Below are 21,684 nucleotides of genomic sequence, written 5' to 3' on the forward strand. Positions count from 1 at the left end.
TTAGGCAGAGATTTGTTTTGTATCTCATGTTTATTATGTGAGAAATTACTCACTCCTTTTATTAAAACGAACTTTCCTGTAATTTAGTGTAATGCCATCTAGGTCATTCTTCTAATATTTTGCACAGTCAAAATTGACTGACAATTCTATTTACTGTCTCCCCACCCCTCTGCTGCAGATTGATTACATAAATAAAAAATTATCATGTTACTATCTCAATGATAGAACATATGCCTTGGATTGAAATGAACATGGACTATGTTTAGCATTCAAAAGGGAAAAAAACCTTACCAGGGAAACTATTAAGTCCTTAGCTTAAACCTACATTATAATTATCTGTAAAGGCTACATCCTCCTCAGGTTTATGTAAGCCTGGATATCCTCAATGATCTATGCAAATTAATTAATGTGAAAGCATGCGTGTTATCCCCAGTTTACCCAAATACCAGGCCCTGTCCTTACAAAGTCATTTACAGATTTTAGTTATTTGCTTTAGCCTTTATATTTAACGTTGGGATAAAATAATGTTATAATGTTATAGTATATGTTTGTTTTAAAATGTACTTTTCACATGTTTTTATTCTGTTTTATGCTTTTATTCTATTTGTCCACCACTATGAAATTCTTGAATGGGGAGTGGTATATACATATTAGATTGATAGATAGATAGATAGATAGATAGAGAGAGAGATAGAGATAGAGATAGAGATAGAGATAGAGCATAGAGTGTTGGACTGGGAGTCAGGGAATCTTGGTTCTAGTCCCCACTTGGACATGGAAGCTCACTGGATGACTTGGGGCTAATCAGAGACTCTCAGCCCAACCTACCTCACAGGGATGTTGGTGTGAGGACAAAATGGAGAGGATTTCAATAGGTTCACTCTAAGTATGACTAAATCTGGATACAACCGATAAAGTACAAATAAGAGAAACATGGTGATACAATGACACACTATGGAGAGTATGCAATTTGACACTACTGCGAATGTAAATAAGCGGCCTCTAGTGCAACACCAATAGTGTTTGCTGGTGCTTTGGGTTTCACTAGAAAATCCGTCATCCTAACAGATGCTATTGGCGTTGTGCTAGAGGTTGCTTACACTAACTCAACATACTTTATGTTACCAGTAGTATCAAATTAGATACTGCCCTTTGCTTTGAAGTCTAACATTATTGCTGTGAAATAATATATGAACAACAATGATATGTATCCAGAATACCTACTTCAATGTCCTGAATTTCAGTTACCTTTTTTTTTTTTTTTTTTGTAAAATGACAAACTGAGGGGGAAAAACATTCTTTCTCAATGGAAGAGTTAATCTGAACAAAATAAAATGATCTTAAAATATACTGTAGCATTCTGTGCCAACTTCACAACAGTTAAACAATGGACTAAACTTACATAGTTATATGCTTGTATAACTGTTGTTTTCAATACAGTGCTTTTCTGTTGGGTCATGCTGATGTAACTCAGGCGATAATCCGGCCTACAATATTCCCCTTGGAAAATGCATTGTTTTTCCTTTGTGGATTATGGACTCGCGTATTTGAAAGGACAAAAAAATTGAGAGAGATTGATTCCTTTTCATGTTGTGGCATATTGTCCCTGATTCTGAATAGAAGTGTTTTGAGCAGAAAGACCTATGAGGCCAGGCAAACTGTAGCCCTGCGCCTCCTGCTTTTTATCGTTAGCAGTGAACACAATTTTAGAGGTGGTGACCCTCATTTGTCATACTGTCACCAAGCTGCCATTTCTTTACAAGCTTACCTATGAGCCTGAGCTGCACAAAATAAATGGGTGTTCAGGTAAAAAAGAAAAGAAAAAAAGAGCACAGCATCCATAAAGAAACCCTACATTTTCTAGTTTAGAAAACAAATCATTGTTGATTTTATAAGAATTGTCTTTTTGATTCAGATCAAAGGTCTAATGTAAACTGGTGTCTCCAGCAGTGGCTAGCAAGAGTTCCTCTTGGAAATTCAGAAGCAGGGCATGAGGCTAATGATATCCTATAGCAGGTGTAGGTAACCCAATGCCCCCGAGATGTTTTGAGCTACAGCTCCCACAACCCCAAACCATTTGTCCATGCTGCATATGGCTGATGAGAGTTTTAGTCCAAAACATGTGGAGGGCACCAGGTTGCCTACTCCTGCCATATAGGTTATCTAGAAGGTCCAGGGGTCAGATACTGGTATGGCGTCTGAATATATGGACATTTAATTTAATTATCTTTCCTAATATACACTGGTTTGATCATCTTTAAATTCATCTAAGCTAGTGGCCGTAATCACATCTTGTGACAGTGGGCCTGAAGTGAGTTTTGACATCATTCTGATATGGGTTTCCTCACATCTCACAAGCAGTATCTAATAAGAGGAGTGTGGTAGGCAAACTTTTTGTGACATCACCTCATTTTACTTTTTAACAGAGCAACCCTGTGGCCATGTATTTAGGAGTAAGCCCCTCCAATTTCTGTGGGACTGACTTTTGGGTAAACATGTATAGGATTGCACTCTGCCAGTGTGGTGTAGTGGCTAAAGTGTTGGACTGGGAGTTGGACTAAAGTGTTGGACTGGTAGTTGGGAGATCCAGGTTCTAGTCCCCATTCAGCCATGGAAGCTCACTAGGCAACTTTGGGCCAGTCACAGACTCTCAGCCCAACCTACCTCACACGGTTGTTGTTGTGAGGATAAAATGGAGAGAAGGAGGATTATGTTTGCCATGTTGGGTTCCTTGGAGGAAAAAAAGGTGGGATATACATGCAATAGATAAATAATAAATACATTATAATAAATGTTTCTGTGAAGTTGTGGAACTGAGGTGGGAGAAATAAAGCTATGCAGTCATTGTAACATACTGTTTGGATTTCAACCTACTTTTAATCAATTTAAAGAATCAATTCTATTCTTGTCTTTACCTTTATATCTTTTAGTGCATTATTACATGAGAGCATGGTGCATGTTGTTAAGTTTTCCAAGTTCTGTACTTTAAATTGTCTGTGTGCTTCCCATCTGGATTTTATTCACAAGGTCAGCTTTTCATTTCCACCACAGTTATCTATAATATTTTTGCAAACTGCTGTTTGAGAATACAGCCAGACTGAAGTAGCATTGGTACTAAGAATTTATAACAATGATTCATGCTTTGTAAAACCATCTTTATAACAAAGCAGCTCATGTTAAGAAATACTTCTTAAATACACTTTTCAATTAGCGTATGGCCATTTTATGCATTACTTTAAAATATGTTACCTACATGTCAGGATACAACACCCACAATTAGGCAAGCTTCCCTTTCTAGCTAGCTAAAGAGCTAATCATTTTTAAATGCTCTTTCAAAATATGTTTATACTTAAAACAAAGAATTCAAATATTTACAGGGCTTAACCAAAATATTTAGTGAACTTTCAAGTTTACTGTCCTGTTTCCACTATTTCTCAATTCAGCCCACAGATAGGACCTCAGATTTATGTGAGATACAGGCAAACTAGATGTTAGAGATTGTTTGGCTGTTACTAAATCGAACAGTCTTGAATTTCCTTATCTTGTATCCCCCCCCCCCACTACTTGTAGCAACTAATAAACGGTTGATGTAACACAATGGGCTGGTTCACATGAAATGTGCAGCCGCCATTTTGCATATCCAATCCCTGCTCAAGGGTTTTTGTATCCTGCAAACCTGGCAGGTGTGGGCTATGTGTGAGTTAAATAACAGACCCGACTAGAACAGACCATGTTCTAGAGGTTGTTTAACCCTCTCATAACACAATAACCCCAGAGTGGAATTTGGATATACAAAGTGCCTATAGGCACTGCAGCTCATCATGCATTAAATAATAATGCATGATGCATTAAATAATGCATGATGAGCTGTGCCATGGTTATGCAAACCAGGTCACTGGCATTACAAGTTTTCCTAGTCCCACCTCACTTCATTAGTTGATGTTGGGGAATGGGGTCACAACCAGGGAAGAGTGGGAATTTCATTTAGTTTATTTTTTTGATAATAAATTATCAAAATTAGCAGACTTCTTCATAAAGAAGAGGACTCTACATTAAAAAGAGATAGAAAGCAAAACTGACAAATTTGTCAACCAAGGCAGAGAGCTTAGAGTGCTTTAGCTCTCAAAAGTTTTGGTTGAATCCCTGCGTATTATTCAACTGTGCTTGTGATGCTGAATCAGGCTCTCTCTAGGCTGGGAATAACAGTACCTATTGAATTTTGCCAATACAAGTGGATGAACATTTTGTTTGGTTCATTTCTTTAAAAAGAACTTAACAAAATTTGCAAATGAGTACAATGAACTGAATTTGAGATTTTAAAAAAATTGAACATGGGTCCTAACGATCTTAATGCTGACTGATGATCATGTACTCGTGGATTTTTTTTTTCTTTTTGTATAATGACACTGATAATATATTTTTTCAGAGCATGTTCAAAATATGAAGTCAGTCTCCTTCTTAGGGAAGTTATAACTTCTTCTGTAACCAGACCAGTTGTGATTCAATGAATATGGATAGGATCTGCTGGTTGATACTATATTATTATTATTATTAGTAGTAGTAGTAGTAGTATTGCATTTATATCCCACCTTTTTTCCTCCAAGGAACCCAAGGCGGTGTACATAATCCTCCTCCTCTCTATTTTATCCTCACAACAACAACCCTGTGAGGTAGGGCTGTGCACGGACCCCCCGATCCGCTCCGGTTCCCAATCCACAACTTCTGGATCAGGTCCACTCTGCCCCGCGTCGATCCGCCTATGGTCCGCTCCGCTGCAGATCTCCAGATCTGAATCGGAGCTCCGCGGTGGTGCCTGGTAAGGCCCCCTACCTCTTCACAACTTACCTGCCTCCGTCGTGGTCTAGTGGTGGCTTCAACTGAGGCCAAGGACTCAAACTGGAAGGCCAGGCCGCAGCCTCGGCCTGGTCTTCTGGTTTGAATCCTCGGCCTCAGTTGAAGCCGCCGCCAGACTGCGATGGAGCCAGGTAAGCCACCCTCCCCCCTGCCCCTTACCTAGCTCTGCCACCATCGCTGCATGGACTGTGATGGCAGTGGCGCCAGGTAAGGCCCCCTCCCTCCCCCCTTACCTGGCTCCATCACGGTCAGTTGAAGCCACTGCTGGACCGCAATGGAGCTCTGACACCCTCGCTGCACGGACTTCAGCAGCGCCAGGTAAGCCCCAATTACATTTTTTCAGCGCTTCGGATCGAGGCGAAGGATCCGCTTGGTCTTGATCCACTTCATCTCGATCTGCAGCTCCCCCGACCCGATCTGTCTCCACCTTTGTCAGAGGCAAATCAGGCCACCTCGCTATCACTTCTCTGATCTGAAGCGAAGCGGAGCACAGCCCTACTGTGAGGTAGGTTGGGCTGAGAATCTGACTGGCCCAAAGTCACCAAGTGGGTTTCCATGGCCGAGTGGGGACTAGAACTCGGATCTCCCAACTCCCAGTCCAGCACTTTAGCCACTACACTACACTGGATCTGGGTGTATGTTCCTTTGTTGCATTGAGGTTTGGTTGTGTTGTAGTCTTATGGAATGTTGACATTTTCTCCTAGTTTTTGGCTTAAAGTATACTGTGAGCCCACTGCTGCTAAGAGGCAATATTTGCATAAGGCAAAGAGAACTCTAACTACCTGTTGCAAATGAGTGGCAACTAGGGATGGACAAATCTGGCAGTTTTGTTTTCTCTTGCATTCATTTTTTTTTAAAAAAATGGGTTCTTTGAAGAGTGCAAATGTTGGTAAATCCTTATTTTTTTAAAAAATGAACCAAACCAAAATTCGCACCCATCTGCACCAGCCAAATTCAGGTAAGCTATTCCTGGCATGGAGAGGACCATGCTGTCCTTGTCTGCCATATAGCTGTTAAAGATGAGGGGCCTGTCAGAAAAAGGAAGTGGCAACCCTCTTCAGCCTGCCATTTGCTCTGCCCACTTTTATTCTTCCCTTGTCAAATAATCAATGTAATGAAATATTTTAAAAATGCCTATGGTTTTTCTGCTCATCTTTATTAATTTAAATAAATCTATCATTTTGTCAAGTGGCTATCAAATGCTTCATTATCCTGTCTAGGAAGTGTTCTTTATCACACATAGTATCATTCATTGGATTGACACTTTAATAGAAATTAATAGTGATTGCTCATGATTACTATACTTACTCCCAACTGTTACATAATACTTACAAATGCTTTTATTTTAGGATCTCAAAGCACTTTATAGGTATTCATCTACAGTGTTCCACACCCATTTCAAAAAGTAGAGTTTTGTGTTTTGTACAGAAATGGGCATGAAAGCAAGGTCTCCTGCTTTCTGCAGGCATTCTCACTGCTTGTAAACTTCATACTTTTTGGATGAGAAGAATTGGCTCATTGTGTAGCATACCATATTTTGTCCTCTACTGCTTTAAAGTGCTTTAAAGCACTTTATAACAGTTTTGACAAATGTATATGCAGTGTGTCCTGGGCCCCAGCAGTTGTCAAAACTGTTATAAAGCGCTTTAAAGCAGTAGTTTAGATCCTGCCTAAAATTCACTAGCCAAGGATGGAAATTACAAGCAACTGCTCAGGAGTTATATTTAATTGTACCTAGAAATAAAGGATGCATTACTATGAACTACCCAATGATTAGGTTCTGATATGCAAACATATCAGTTGGCATTAGTCATGGGAATTAATTAACTACAAAGTTAACTAAATGGCTAACTTTTAACTTTATGTATTTTTTTCAGCTGGAAATGCTTACTTTACTTTAAAAGGTGGCTAACTTTAACTTTTTAAAAATAAGTATATTAAAACTTTTAAAAATGAAATCTGACTTTTTCAGAGATTCCCCTGACTTAGATATATTTAGGACTCTGTATAAAATGATATTTTTTGTTATTTTTAATCCTAAGACTTCTTGTATGAGAGATAGAGAGTAGTGTGCCTTCCTATGAAATAAGAGATCTTAAGAACTACAAGTCCCATTGTTCCTAAGCTCATGCTGGCACAGTCCAAAGAGGTTTTCTTTGGAAATAGCTTTTGTTTATCACCTGACTATGAATATCTTCTGTTTGAATATTCTGTTATACCAATAATGCATTGATTTTTATAAAGTAGTTTACATGGGGAGAGTAAAAAGGATCTAATATAGGTATTAATACATCATTATTCTGAAAACTGTATGATAAGTAGAACATTGTTTTCAGGTAAAGCAGGGTGAATTCCAAGCAAATTTGTGGGCTTATGGAAAAGAAACCCATTAACTACATTTGAAAAAAAATACTAATAGGCAATTCATTGTCGCACACATTTCTCATGAATCAACTTAACTTTTACTAGTTATGCTGGGGTTTTTTTTAAAAAAAGGACAGGGCATTGCCCAAAGGAGATTACACTGGGTTAAATCTAATGTTGCATAAGTGGACTTCCCCATGCTCTCCTCTCCCCTTAATTCCTTGTGCTCCCTCTCAACATGACCCCCAAATCTGCTCCAGAGGGTGCCCCATCTTCTGAAGGAAATTTGGGGGTGCAGGGGGGGGGACTGCAAGAAGGAGAGAAATCTGTTCTTACAGAGATTTCTGTTCCACTGGCAGACAGCAAGTGTTTTATAGAGATTGGTGAATAAGTAAATAAAATTACTAAAAGTTCTTGCAAATACTTGGTTATGTAACTGTTTTTTTCATAGAAGTGCCATGTGTCCTAGGAATCCATTCTTGATTAACAACCAGTTTACCAAATAAAGGTTTCAGGGTTAAGACAACATGGCCAATGTGACTGCTTTTTCATGGGACAATTGGTCTTGTTTTACACAAAGGAGTAAGACGTGGCTACACTGATGTGGTGGAACCACCTCCATTAGTGAGGTCAGGAAGACTAGAAGCACTGAGACTTTCCAATTATCTCTGGACAAATCCACAAAATTAGATGCTGCTAATGAAATCATTACTTCAACCTAAGGATGTTTTAATGTATTGGAGGGACATCACTTTTCTTCATTGAATAGGTCCATTAACGAAGGACTTATTGCATGGAATGTTTTGCCCTAGCTAATCCTTAATGCATTTTTCTATTAACAGATACAGAAGTGGTGTATAAAAACAGGCATGGACATGTTGTTAAACTGAATGTAGAAACAAATACAACTACATTATTGCTGGAAAATGCAACTTTTGTAAGTATTAATTCTTTATGCTTCATATGAACATATATTGCTGAGTTTTCTCTGAATCATTCAATATGTTATTAAAATCCAGAGAACCACACATCTAAATAAATATCAAGCTCCACAACACCCCAAATAGCAGATATTTTCCCCACCCCCAACCCTGGTTCAAAATCTTAAGGCACAGTTTCAAACACAATTTGCAATATGACATGGGGGACTGCTCCTCACTGCCTGTGGAGCATCTTCACCTTCTTTCCAGACCATTCGAGATCTGTAGATGATGAGATCAAGAAACGAAATCAGGAACAGATAAGTGTATGAACAGACGCTCACTCTCATTGATTGTAACATCAAGTGGTGATTTCCTTGCTTTCCTTCTGAATAATGTACATTGACAGAATTGGGTTCGGTATTGTACCAGTGCCTGCCTGAGTTGAATCGGAATGTGCCTTTCACTGTATGTTCATGCATGCCTGGCTCTAAGATTCTCTCTTTACTTCCCCAGCCCCTTCTCCTATCCATAAAAGTTGCTATCTTCTGCTATCAACCCTCCTCCCTCCATTCCTCTATTTCTCCTTTTCTTCAGGAAAATTGCCAACTTTATGACCTTGCGAGGGGGATTTCAGCCTATGCAGTTCCTCCCTTTAATGTAAACATGGGCACCATAATAACTGTTCTCTGAAATGTAACAACTATGGTGTAATGAAAAAGAGATATGTGCCAACATGACCTCAGATGTAACTGGATTGTAAATAAGCTGATTGTCTCTGTTTACCAAAATATTTAGATATCAATGGGATATCTCAAGACGGTGAGATGGCACAGGAGGCAAGGTCACGACCCCAAAGTGAATTGCGCTGGTTCTGACGGAGAAGAGATTAATGTGATGGCCTCAAAGTTCTGGGAGGAAACTAGATATGCACCAGGCACCCTAAAATTCCTAAATAAGGCATAAAGGTGCCAAATGTTCTCAATAACATCAGACAAGGGGCGCTTAACACCTTGGGATTACCAGGGAGCCAGGAACTGCTATCAAAAGATGCTGTCAATCCATCTAAACAAAGCATTCCAGCCCAGGACGGAACATGATGTATTATAGACAAAAGAGCACCCCGACATCTTCCTCCATGGCCATAAGCCCCAAAGAGGAACCAAGGGTATAAAAACCCTGTGCTCTCTTTGCTCAGGTCTGTGGCATTTTTCTTGGATGGTTCCAGGTGTACCTGAGAACACTACCTCCATCCAAACTTTTTTCAGTGCTGGCTCTTTCTTTGGCCAAGAAGGAAGTTAACTGAAAACCCATGAGTATGTTGTGGATGAATTTTGTGGGTGGAATTCATCATCCAGGGCAAAGGGGGCCGTCTAGCCTCTGTCATACTGCACAATTATTATACCAGTTTATACATCCAGTTTAAGGGAGTGCCAATCTTTTGGTGAGAATTCTCCTGCCTCTGGGTGGGCAGGATCCAAAAGGGCACCATCTCGAGACTCAGGCCTTAGCTAGACCTAAGGTTTATCCTGTGATCATCCTGGGGTCGTCCCTGCCTGCTCCCAGGATCCCTTGTGTGTCATCTAGATGAACAGGGATGACCCCGGGACGATCCCAGGATAAACCTTAGGTCTAGCTAAGGCTTCAGCTAGCTAGCAGTGATTTTATACACCAACAGAGACAACTGTATAAAACAGTGCCACAGTAACCGGGAGCAAACAAGCTCCTTAGGAATCATACTACCAACTGAGGGTCAAGGAGGGGGTTGTTTCTGGCATGAATTTCTTGCCCATTGAAAGCAAGAGGTGATGCAGGTAGCTCTCCTACCAAGACTCAATTGGCTCAGTTGAGACTCAATAGGGTTGTGCTACTGATCAGAAAGAGGGTGAGAGGGATGTCTCTGGTGTGACTCACTTCCTTGCCCATTGAAAGCAAGAGGTGATCCAGCGATCTCTGTTTCTCACTTCCTGATTGGCTGGGCTTGTTCCAAAGTGTTCCAAAGTGTTCTTGCCCTCAGAGGGTTCGTGTGTAACTCTATGAGTGCTGAAACTAAGATTTCTTTGCCTAGAGGGGGTGTGAGACTCTCTGTGAAATACTTGCGCTTGCTTTTCTTGTATTGTTATATTCATTACTATTCCCCTTCCGCAATTCCCCCAAATAAATCCTTTTGTTTGCTTCACCCGCTGGTTGTGTTCCTGCTTGTTTCACAAACCGGTTGCGTTTCCTGTCTCCCTCTCATAAGTCCAAGCTGTTCCAGCCTGATCAACTGGACAGCTTAGGGGGTTATATAGGGTGACCATATGAAAAGGAGGACAGGGCTCCTGTATCTTTAACAGTTGTATTGAAAAGGAAATTTCAGCAGGTGTCATTTGTATATATGAGGAACCTGGTGAAATTCCGTCTTCATCACAACAGTTAAAGCTGCAGGTGCCCTGCCCTCTTTTAAATCTGGTCACTCTAGTATAGCTCCTGCAGCTTTAACTGCTGTGATGAAGAGGGAATTTCACAAGGTTCTCCACATATACAAATAACACCTGCTGAAAGTCCATTTTCTATGCAACTGTTAAAGATACAGGAGCCCTGTCCTTCTTTTCATATGGTCACCCTAGGGTTATTCAAATCCCTTTTTCACAACATCAGTATTAAACTCAGCCAGACTTACCTCTGAGTAGACATGTATAGGATTGCATTGTCAAGAGATATTCTGGGTCCCATGAAAATCAAGCAAAAGCATCTTGAATCACGCTGTGCCTCGTTATGGCCAATTGTCCCCTAGCAGAAAGCTTAACAGGGGATACAAGTGGCTGCAGAGGGGAGGAAGAAAGTAAAAGTTCACTTCTGTGAGGCCTCTTCTGCTCCCAGTTCTCAGGATCAAACCTGATTGTTCTCAAAAATAGAGGGGGGGGAAAGGTCCTTTGACAGTTTATATCAATTTAAGACTCCTAGCTTGAACAACCTTGGGAGATACACTTGGAATCAGTGTTTAGGCTAATGATGGGTGTTTGTTGTTGTTTTGGTTTCGTTCTGATATTTAAGCTGCTCTGTGGTTAATATCCAAAAAACTACTAATGGACCTGGTTTCTGAGTTTGTTGCCAATGCACTGGATATTTCAGATGCCTAATTATTTAATCTGGGATTTGCAAAAGAGCCTAAATGGAATTAGGCATATACATCTCAATGAATCTCAGTTGGACTGGGAATTTTAACACCCTAAGAGGCTCTTTGAATTTTTTAACTTGTGAATTCTGAAAATATGAATTTGCTGAGATGGCTCCTGGCATGAAGTGTTACTTTTGTTTTTCTTATTAAATATAACACTAAAGGGAGAAAGAACTTTACCTGTTTTCAGTAAATATCAAGTCCTTGACACTCTGCATATAAAATATGAATTAAATGATCCAAAGGCTAGAATTTAGTATAAATAATGTTATTAGATCACTAGCTACATGGTCCTCCTGATATAACCCACTGGACTGTGCACTCTGGAGCATATTAAATTGCACAATTAAATCCAGGAAATCTCATGAATCCAGAATTGTTCTTTCTTTCTAGTTTCTTGATCTTAAACCTTAGCTTTAATATTTGTGCTGTAGAGACAGCTAGTTTGAAATGGTTTTAGAAACAGCATTAAGTTTGAATACTACTCCCTTTCTGATGCCATTTGAACATCAATTCTGGATATTTCTGGATAATACTGAAGATTTGAACCAGGGATGTTTAGTTCAAAGGCTGTGCTCTTAATGACTGTACAGCACAAACCCATAAATGCTATTTCAAGCTGGACAAAACTCCTCTGACAATCCACTTCCCCCAACCACTTCTTCCCTGCTTCCATAGTTGAGAGGAAATCATAGTAATGTTTAACTTCTTTTTTAGATTATGATGGTGGTGGTGGGCTACTCTTTTAATGGTAAAATTGACTGCATACCATAAGTCCCCAAGTGTGTTTGATCATGATGATGACAAATGGAGCACAGTAGTTGAAGGTGAATAAAGAGACAAGACAAGTATTATGGTATCAAATTTGGGCCTCATTTATTGAAGATCTGCAAAGGGAAATTAGTCAGCCCCTAATCTACACTTTCATTTTTACAGTGTAAATATTTGTTAGTTTTATTAAATTGTGCCTACCCAATCCAATATTTGCAGGTTAAATAAAAACAAAGGAGTGTATGTGTTTAAAGCATATAAAACTGATTCAATTTTCTTTGTAATGCAGTTTTCTACACCAATTAGTGATTGTAGGGCAATGTAGAACCACCAAAGATACCTGTAGTTATTTTATAGATTATCAAACTCAGTGTTATGCAGAACTGCTAATAATGGCTGTTATATTTTTACATGGTTACATATCCTAAAATGAAATAGAGACAAGTCAATTATTAAAAAGCTCATTTCTTTGCTTTCTCTGTCCTACACTTTGGTTTGGATCGTCATACAAATATCAAGTATTGACTGGGTTAAGAATGTAAATTCTTACATTCTTACACACTCCACCCCAGAATCATCTGGTAACTGCAAACATCCACGGAACATTTGATCTTCCAGGACAGAGACTGGTCGCTTCCAAACCCATTAATTTCAGAGCGGAGTCGTGCCCAATCGGAGCTTCTAAAGTCTCCAGAATTATCCCTCTGTGTGTGTGTGTGTGTGTGTGTGTGTGTGTGTGTGTGTGTGTGTGTCTAAATTGAATATCTCCATATCTGGAAGATGCTGAGTGGGGTGAGGGGTAGCTTTGATGTTGACTTCTGTGGCTAACCAATTAGGAATAGCCACAGCGCTGCCCCTGACCGTGTTCTTCTCCAATCACAGTCCACCATAACCCCAAGATCTCTTTCTTTGTAGATAACCACCAGCTCAGATCCCATCTGTTTATACTTGAAGTTGATCTATTTTAATGATAGCACAACTGGAAACCAGCTCAGATTAGCCCTTCCAGAAATGAGACAAATTAGTAGTAGGGAGCTAATGCAATGTGTTTAGAACTGTCAGAGAAATAAAGATGTAACTTCTAGTTAATTTTCAAAGTAATGTGTGCTTTTGTGCTACAAAGCTATATACACCTGGGAATAAGTCTCACTTAGCTCCATAGGTCTTACTTCTGAGTAGACAAGTATTGGATAGTGCTGTAAGATGGTATACTTAGCATGGATTCATTAGTAGATCTTAAATCTAGGGTTAGGGGAAACCATGTTATCAGTTTCCTGGATGACCCAAGCCCAGGTGAGACTTTTTTGGAGGTGTCCAATTTCCCAGCACCACCCTCACCTACAATAGACATGGAGCAACCTGAAGGATCCTGTGGTAGGTTTGTCTCACATAAGGTCACCTTTAATCCAGTTCCACTCCAAACTATGGCAAAGGGAAAACAATTCTGGGATTTGTAGTCAAAAATATATGGACTATCCTATACTGCCACTGCATTTACTCTGGTTCTATTGTGCTCACAGGACATACTGTGAGCCCAGCAGGAGCTAGCGTTTCCTAAAGCAACCCCTAGAAATGAACAGAAATACTCATTTCTGGAATGGGAGAGTGTTGGGTTATTGTGCCAGAACTTTTCTCCTTCTGGAACTCTGTTTGTGCTCAGAAACAAACACACATCACACAGGTCTTACACAGCAGAGCTGGTTTATTTCCTTCAGGCTTCTGTGCAGTCCAATTCAGATCAGTTCAGATCAGCACACTGAGGCATACACAGAGAGCAGTGATCAGTAAGCAGTGATCAGATCCATTTTACACAAGTGAGAAACTATATACAGATCTACACAATTCTTATCTACATTACATACAGCTGTGATGAGGCTAACTTAGAATCTTGGCAAGGTTCCCAGAACAGCCTCTATCTCAAGGTAATTGCCCACAGATAGACTTTCTCTGTTTAACCCTGAGATAGCCATACACACACAATTTTAATGACTAAGCAAGTATTTCTTTCATATACTTAACAGTCCTCCTCTTGCGCATGTTGTTTAAATTGTGTTACAATCTGAGACCCAGCTTTAAAACATCTCTTTGTGTTTTACCATTGAACGTTCCACCTGTCCTTTCTCATTTTGTTTTACTTTGAATACCCATTTACAGGTAATGGCTTTACGACCTTCAGGTAAAGGTACTAGCTCCCACATTTCATTTTTTTCCATTGCTCTGATTTCCTCTGACATTGCTTCATGCCAGCCCTGAGCTTCTGTAGGTTCCATTTCCTGAATTTCCTCAAATGAAGTAGGTTCATAGGCTACTAGTAAAGCTCTATGAGAAACCTGTTTGCTTTGGTATTCATCTGAGTAACGAATTGGAGCTTTGCGTTCCCTTTCTGATCGTCTTGGCATAGTTACAGGCATAGTTTCCTCCTCTACAGTTTCTTCCCCCTCTCTCTCTTGCTGAGATTGTTCAGGAATTTCTTCTGTTTCTACAGCTTTCTGTTCTACAGGCAAACTTACATACTGTTTTGTTTCCTGCATTTGTTCATGAAAAACTACATCTCTGCTCACAATTACACTTTTGTGATATGTAGACCACAAACGATAGCCTTTTGTTTGTGTATCATATCCCAACAGTTTACATTCCAAACCTCTTTGAGCTAGCTTTCCTGGTTTGTTTTCTTTCTGAATAAGAGCAAAACATTTACTCCCAAAAACCCTTATATGTGACACTCTAGGTTTTCTTTTGTAAAACATTTCATATGGAGTTTTTTCATGTACAGAGTGGTAAAGCCTGTTTAACAAATAATTTGAGGTGGACAAAGCTTCTGCCCAGAACAGATTAGACAATCCTGACTCTTTCAATAGAGCTCTTAACATGTTCTGCAAGGTTCTGTTTTTTCTTTCTGCAACTCCATTTTGAAATGGTGAATATGGAGCAGTAAGGTCATGTTGTATACCCTCATCACTGAGGAATTTTTTAAATTGGTTGCTAAGAAATTCACCTCCCCGGTCTGTTCTTAGATTAGCTATAGGTTCTTTAAATCTATTTTTACTCCACTTAACAAAGGCTTTAAACTTTCCAAAAGTTTCACTCTTCTGTTTTAACACATACACAAATCCAAATCTACTGTAATCATCAACAATAGACAAGAAAAATCTGTTTCCTCCTTGACTTGTCTCAAAAGGACCTGCAAGATCTGCATGAATTAATTCAAAAATTCTTTTTGTTGTTCTCTCACTATGTTTTGGAATGTTTGACTTATGACACTTGGTTTCACTGCATACATTACATTCTACATAGTTAGAACATGGTTTGATTTTCACCCCTTCACACAATTCTGGAATCTTAGAAATTGTTTTATAGTTAGCATGACCAAACCTTTTATGAGTTAAATGGATACACTCTTGGTGTGGTTTGCAATTGGCTATTGTTTTTGTTGTAACTTTGCTGGCTACAACTTCATGTTCTGTACAAGTATTAATTACATACAAAGATTCTTTCATTATTCCCTGCACACACACCTTGTTTCCCTGTTTTATAGTACAATTTTCTTCAGTAAAACAAACCTCATACCCCATTTCTGTTAACTGAAACACACTTAGAAGGTTTGTTTCTAATTCTGGTACATATAAAACACTTTGTAGTTCAACTCCCAGACAATCAAAATATACATTACCCACACCACAAATCTGGATTTTTGTTCCATTTGCAAGGGTAACACATTTTTGCTCTGAAGTAGAAGTTTCCAAGGTTACAAATGAAAGTTTGTCTTTTGCCATACTTATTGAAGCCCCAGAGTCCAAAAACCAAGGATTCATTGTTTCTTTGACTCTTGCTAGAAGACACTTCTTTGTTGATTCAGCTTCATTCATGTTGTTTTCTTCTCTCCACTTTGCTGTCAACAGCTTCTTCTTCTTCTTGTTGCAATCCCGCCTTAAGTGTTCTGTGGAACCACAATTAAAGCATTTCCTTGCCTTTAATGCAGCCACCACATCAGAAGATTTATGGCTTTGTTGAAATTCAGCCATAGGATGTTTAAGGCTCTGTTGTTTTGAAGCTTGTCTTCTTTCATAGGTTTCCAGTAGTTTTCCAGCTACATACTCGAGGGTTAAATTTTTCTCCTCTTGACTTTCCATCATGGTGACAACCGCGTCGTACGATGAATCAAGACTTGACAAAATCACATAGACTTGGTGTATAGTTGTAAACTCCATCCCTCGTGCCCTGAGTTGATTGAAGATTTCTCTCATGCTTTTCAAATGGTTTGACATAGACTCCCCTGGTTTCAGCTTCATTCCATACAGTTTCCGGGTTAGAATTATTTTACTGCCCGCTGTTTCTCTTTGATATACAGCTTGTAGCGCATTCCAGCACTCTTTTGATGTATTCAAAAACTGAATGAAGGAAATTTGAGAGTCTTCCACAGCTAATGCAATAACTGCCATTGCTTTTGCATCGTCCTTAAACCATTTAGCATTCTGTGGATCTGCTCTATCTGGTGGATCCTCTGTGACTACATACCACAGTTCAGCCTGAATCAGATACATTTGCATTTTGTAAGACCATAATGCATAGTTAGAGTCATTCAGCTTTTCCAACAATTGATGCAAACCAGACATATTAGCTCCTGCCATTTCCTCTGCTTTAGGAATTGGTATCTCACCGTCCTCCTGCTCAGAGTCCTCCTCAGAGTCAGCCGACTGAGATTCTTCCTCACTTTGCAGCACTGGCTTTAGCTTGATGTCTTCCTTCATCAACAGTTTTCTGTTTTAGCAGACTCCTGGTTCTGGTTCTGATACTGCACCATTCCCATCAAGTTCTGGTTCCTCTGCCTGGGTTAGGCTGGCGTAGGCTGGACTAGGCTAGACTGGGCCCATAACCTTTGTTGGGTTATTGTGCCAGAACTTTTCTCCTTCTGGAACTCTGTTTGTGCTCAGAAACAAACACACATCACACAGGTCTTACACAGCAGAGCTGGTTTATTTCCTTCAGGCTTCTGTGCAGTCCAATTCAGATCAGTTCAGATCAGCACACTGAGGCATACACAGAGAGCAGTGATCAGTAAGCAGTGATCAGATCCATTTTACACAAGTGAGAAACTATATACAGATCTACACAATTCTTATCTACATTACATACAGCTGTGATGAGGCTAACTTAGAATCTTGGCAAGGTTCCCAGAACAGCCTCTATCTCAAGGTAATTGCCCACAGATAGACTTTCTCTGTTTAACCCTGAGATAGCCATACACACACAATTTTAATGACTAAGCAAGTATTTCTTTCATATACTTAACAGAGAGGTCAGCAGAGTTCACTTCTGTCATCTCTGCTGACCTGCACCATTCAAGAAATGAATGTTTCAGTTCCTTTCCAATTGGTTCACTAGCTGCTAGGTTCCCATTGTGCTAATGGTAGTTCCTTCTAACAGGGGTGCAATATTTGATATTGTCCCATGTTTGCTACCTCTGCTATACAAGTTAACCTGGCAGTGAGTCCCATTGAACTAAGTTGTACTTACTCTGACAAGGAATACATAGGATGTAGCCTAATATGACAGATGAGACTGAATACTAAAGAAAACTGTAGAGCAATTCCCAAGATTGATACAATAGTTTCAAAGTAGTGGCAATGTTTTGTTAGAATATAGTTTTGTTTTTTGTTTAATGTGATTTTTGACAGTATACCTGCAGAAGGTTTTCACAAAAGGCTAACTGTTGAAATACTTCAGGAATTCATAAGCCCTTTAATGACATCAAATGCTTTGTTTAGAGCCAATTAACCTACCATTCAGAATATAATATGGTTGGCAAGAAACCACTATTAAGAATGTTTTGTTTTGAATTTTAATGGTTTTTATTGGTTTAATTGTGGTTTAAGATTTGTAAGCTAATTTTGTAATCTATTTTTACATGAAAAGGCGGAGTATAATTTGTTTTTAAGGGTTTTGTGGTGAAGTGCCAAAAAGCATATTAAACTACAGTGGCTGATTCAGTATATGTGTTTGTGTGTGCATCTAATCAAGAATGGATGGTGTTTCTTCCACATGAGCCGCCTGGTGATTGTGGTTTGAGGCTATAAGGGTCAACCTTCAGGTTATGTTAAGCATGCTTTATAAAAAACGTGCTTAATGCAGCCTACTTCTTTTTCACAGAAAGAGCAGCTCAAGAGCTCCAATTGAGATTAGGATTGGGTAATACTGAGAGGTGGGATTAACCTTTACACCCTACACCATTTTCTTGCCCAAAAAATGCCTTCAGCTGCTATTTGCCTGTAAAAGTGTTATTTGCAGTAACAGCAAATGGCCGAATGAGGTGATAGTGGCAGCACCAAATAGAAGCACTGTGTGGGTGGGTTGGTTAATATTCAGTGGGAAACCAATACAGGAGGGAGAGGTTAAACCTCCCATTCCTATGCACTGTAGGCCTGATCTGAATTGGAGCCTTTCTGGAAAAAAGTGGCCAACAGGAAAAACATTTTTTTAAAAATGTATGCTTAACTCAACATGTAGGTTCACCCTAAGGGCACTTCTTCAAGTCTCCAGGAAAATTCCCCCCTCCACACACAGAGCCTCAGAAAAGGGCTTGTTTTGGAGGCAGACTCCATAGGGAAGGTTCCCCCCCCCCCCCACACACACACTAACATAGCAGCCGCCATGTGAGTGGAAAAAAGCCTTCCCCTGTACAGTCCATCCCATAACGCAGTCCCTTTCTGAGGTTCCGCAAGAGAGGATTGCTGCTAGCTCCCTGAAGTGGCTGGACTGCTTGGAATTGCCTGGGGATGTTGGTCTTCATGGACTTCCTCTTCATGAGTGTTCCACCAGTAGTTGGTCAGCTGTGTTTCTAGGAGCTGGTCTCTTTGCCCAGCAACTAGCAGCTATTACTGATTATCAGACAAGGGTATAAAGAATTGGGATTGGTACCAATGATGTTGAGACCCATAAGCAGACCACAATAACTGTTTTTTTCCATCCTAATTCTGAGGGAGGAGGGGAATTACCAGTTAATGAATTTCTAAACATTGAGTCCAGACCAGCTGAATAGATTTTGGACTGGTCATTGGGCTCTCGCATAATGAAGACCCTGGTGAGAGATATTACTGAGAATTTCCTCTCCTTTCCATAACAATAACCCTACAATTAACTACTTGCTTACTCTGTGAGTGTGTATGTTCTTTTATTCTTCATTTGATCATTGCTGCTGCTTGATTTTCAATTCAATCCAAGACATGTCTATTCAGAAGTAAATTCTATTGCATGCAATGAATCTCTCTTCCATGCACTAACTTGAAGAGGTGTGTGGATTTTGTTGCAGTTGTCTCTGGAGGTGCTGTGTATTTAGGGACCATGGCTTTTTGTGAATGAAAGGTTTAAGCTTCCTTCCCCCCTCATCCGCAATTCCTTTTTTTAAAAATCCCATGTATTTGATTTTTAAAGATTTTTTTATTCCTTCAGTCCCTATCTGACTTCATAGTGCAAAGGAGCTACTTAAGGAGCCTTAGAGATGATCAGAAGGGAGGTGGGAGGGGTGCAGGAGGAGAGCCCCATTGCACTGGTAAAGCGTAGGAGAAATATTTTAAGGAAAGTTTTCCCCTCATTTACCCACTATACTCTGGCAATCCAGTCTGAAAGGGAATCACAATATGGGTATATACTGCCCGGGCTCTTATTAGCTATGATGGGTTTTAATGATGATGTGGTGTAGGGAGAGATTTGAGGCAGGGGAGTCTTATCATGGAAGAAAAGCATTACCAATTAAAAGAAATATCTTTAAAAAGTGGGAAAGCACTTGAGCCTCAAACAGTGTTCTTCTATTTGGCCATGACTAGGTTTTGTCAAGGAGGTAGCCACTTGTTTTTTGACCTCCTGGGGTTGGTTGAAGTTAGAGCCCCAACTCCCAGCCAGGTTCTGAAAGCAAAGGGAAAGCTAATGTATCCCCTACATAATTTCCATCCCATAGAAATGAAGCTTCCATCCACAAACTTACTTTTGTAAAAGTATGTAATCCAATGCATGGGTGCAGGATCCTCCTCATTAAGAATGGGACACTTCTGGTGGTTTAGAATGCAATGCTAAGTTTTTAGTGTTGGGCTAATAATGCATGCTTACTTGAAGAGTAATTTGGCAAGTCCTACCAAATTCAAAAGACATAGAGTGTCTCTAAGTGCCTCCCTCCTTCCCTGGCATGTGTGCAAAGGATGGGAGGGGATGTCTGCTGTACTGTTTCATCACAGCCCCCAGGAAAGCTAGGCATTAAAGAAATTAAAGATAAAGAGATGAAACTTGGCACCATGGTAGCTGTTAAGCAGGGGTATAGCCATGCTAAATTTGAAACAGATCTGTTCATGCCTTGTTTTTTTTTAGGATTGTTTAAATTTCAAGGGATGAACAGATCTGATGGCTATAATGGGCTGTTTATTCCAACTTTAAAAGTTCCATTGTCTTCAGTGGGCCATACTCCCAAGTAAGTGTTCTGAGGGTCTGAGTAAGTACTGGCTTTCCTGGGGACTTCTTTCTCATTGATCAAGAAAAGGATGTGTTGGAATGAAGATTTGAACATAGAATCTATGCTATCTACTGGATCAGACTTTATTTCCTTTTCTACTCAAGGCTTGCTTTTTCCAGGATAGTCTTGGAATAATGCTGTCAAGTGCTACTTTGTTGGAAAGAGGCCTTTTCAGTTTTCACTTACAAACATAATGCTTTCAGTGCCTGGAAAGGTGTAACATTGGGCTTTGTATATTGAAAATAATTATAGGATTCAGAGATGCTCAATGATACCTTATGTTATTGTCTTTAATAATATTGTTATTGTCAATAAATTAGACATGTGACCAAGGCCACGCCCCCTTGGGGGCAGTTATGTCAGGATGGGCACACCTCCTTGGGGCTGGGCACGTTGGGGTGGGCACACCTCCTTGAAGGTCGACCATGATGTTCTCCTTATTGGTTTCCAAAATGTGGTCATGCTAGGCTGTAATCTTATAAAAACTTAAGTGGGACTAGGGGTCATTGGATGCAGTGAGGCTTAATTCTGAATAAACATGAATAGACTGTTCTGCTAATGCAATATTGATGTGAAAGCTTATCATAGAATCATAGAACAGAATTGAAAGGGGCATATAAGGCCATCGAGTCCAACTCCCTGCTCAATGCAGGAAGCCACTTTAAACCATACCTGACAGATGGCTGTCCAGCTGCATCTTGAATGTCTCTAGTGTGGGAGAGCCCATGACCTCCCAAGGTAATTGTTTCCATTGTCGTACTGCTCTTATAGTCAGGAAGTTTTTCCGGATGTCCAGCTGGAATCTGGCTTCCTGTAATTTAAACCCATTATTCCATGTTCTGCACTCTGGGTTGATTGAGAATAGATCCTGGCCCTCCTCTGTGTGACAATCTTTCAAGTATGTGAAGAGTGCTATCATGTCTCACCTCAGCCTTCTATTCTCAAGTCTAAACATTCCCAGTTCTTTCAGTCAATCCTCATAGGGCTTTGTTTCCAGACCCCTGATCATCCTCGTTGCCCTCCTCTGAATCCCCTGCAGCTTGTCTGCATCCTTCTTGAAGTGTGGTGCCCAGAACTGGACACAATACTCAAGATGAAGCCTAAGCAGTGTTGAATAG

The 21,684-nt window shown here is 39.9% G+C and overlaps 1 protein-coding gene across 5 annotated transcripts in view; it reads left to right on the forward strand.

Annotated features, from left to right (window-relative positions):
- Positions 1-21,684, forward strand: part of DPP10 (dipeptidyl peptidase like 10) — a 657,697-nt gene that overhangs the window by 499,478 nt on the left and 136,535 nt on the right. For all 5 annotated transcript variants that reach the window (XM_063116617.1, XM_063116616.1, XM_063116619.1 and 2 more), the window contains exon 4: positions 8,061-8,155. In XM_063116617.1, the coding sequence (XP_062972687.1) occupies positions 8,061-8,155 (95 nt within the window). The remainder of the gene's footprint in view (positions 1-8,060; positions 8,156-21,684) is intronic.

This window comes from Elgaria multicarinata, chromosome 2 (genome assembly GCF_023053635.1).
Source record: "Elgaria multicarinata webbii isolate HBS135686 ecotype San Diego chromosome 2, rElgMul1.1.pri, whole genome shotgun sequence".
NCBI lineage: Eukaryota > Metazoa > Chordata > Lepidosauria > Squamata > Anguidae > Elgaria > Elgaria multicarinata.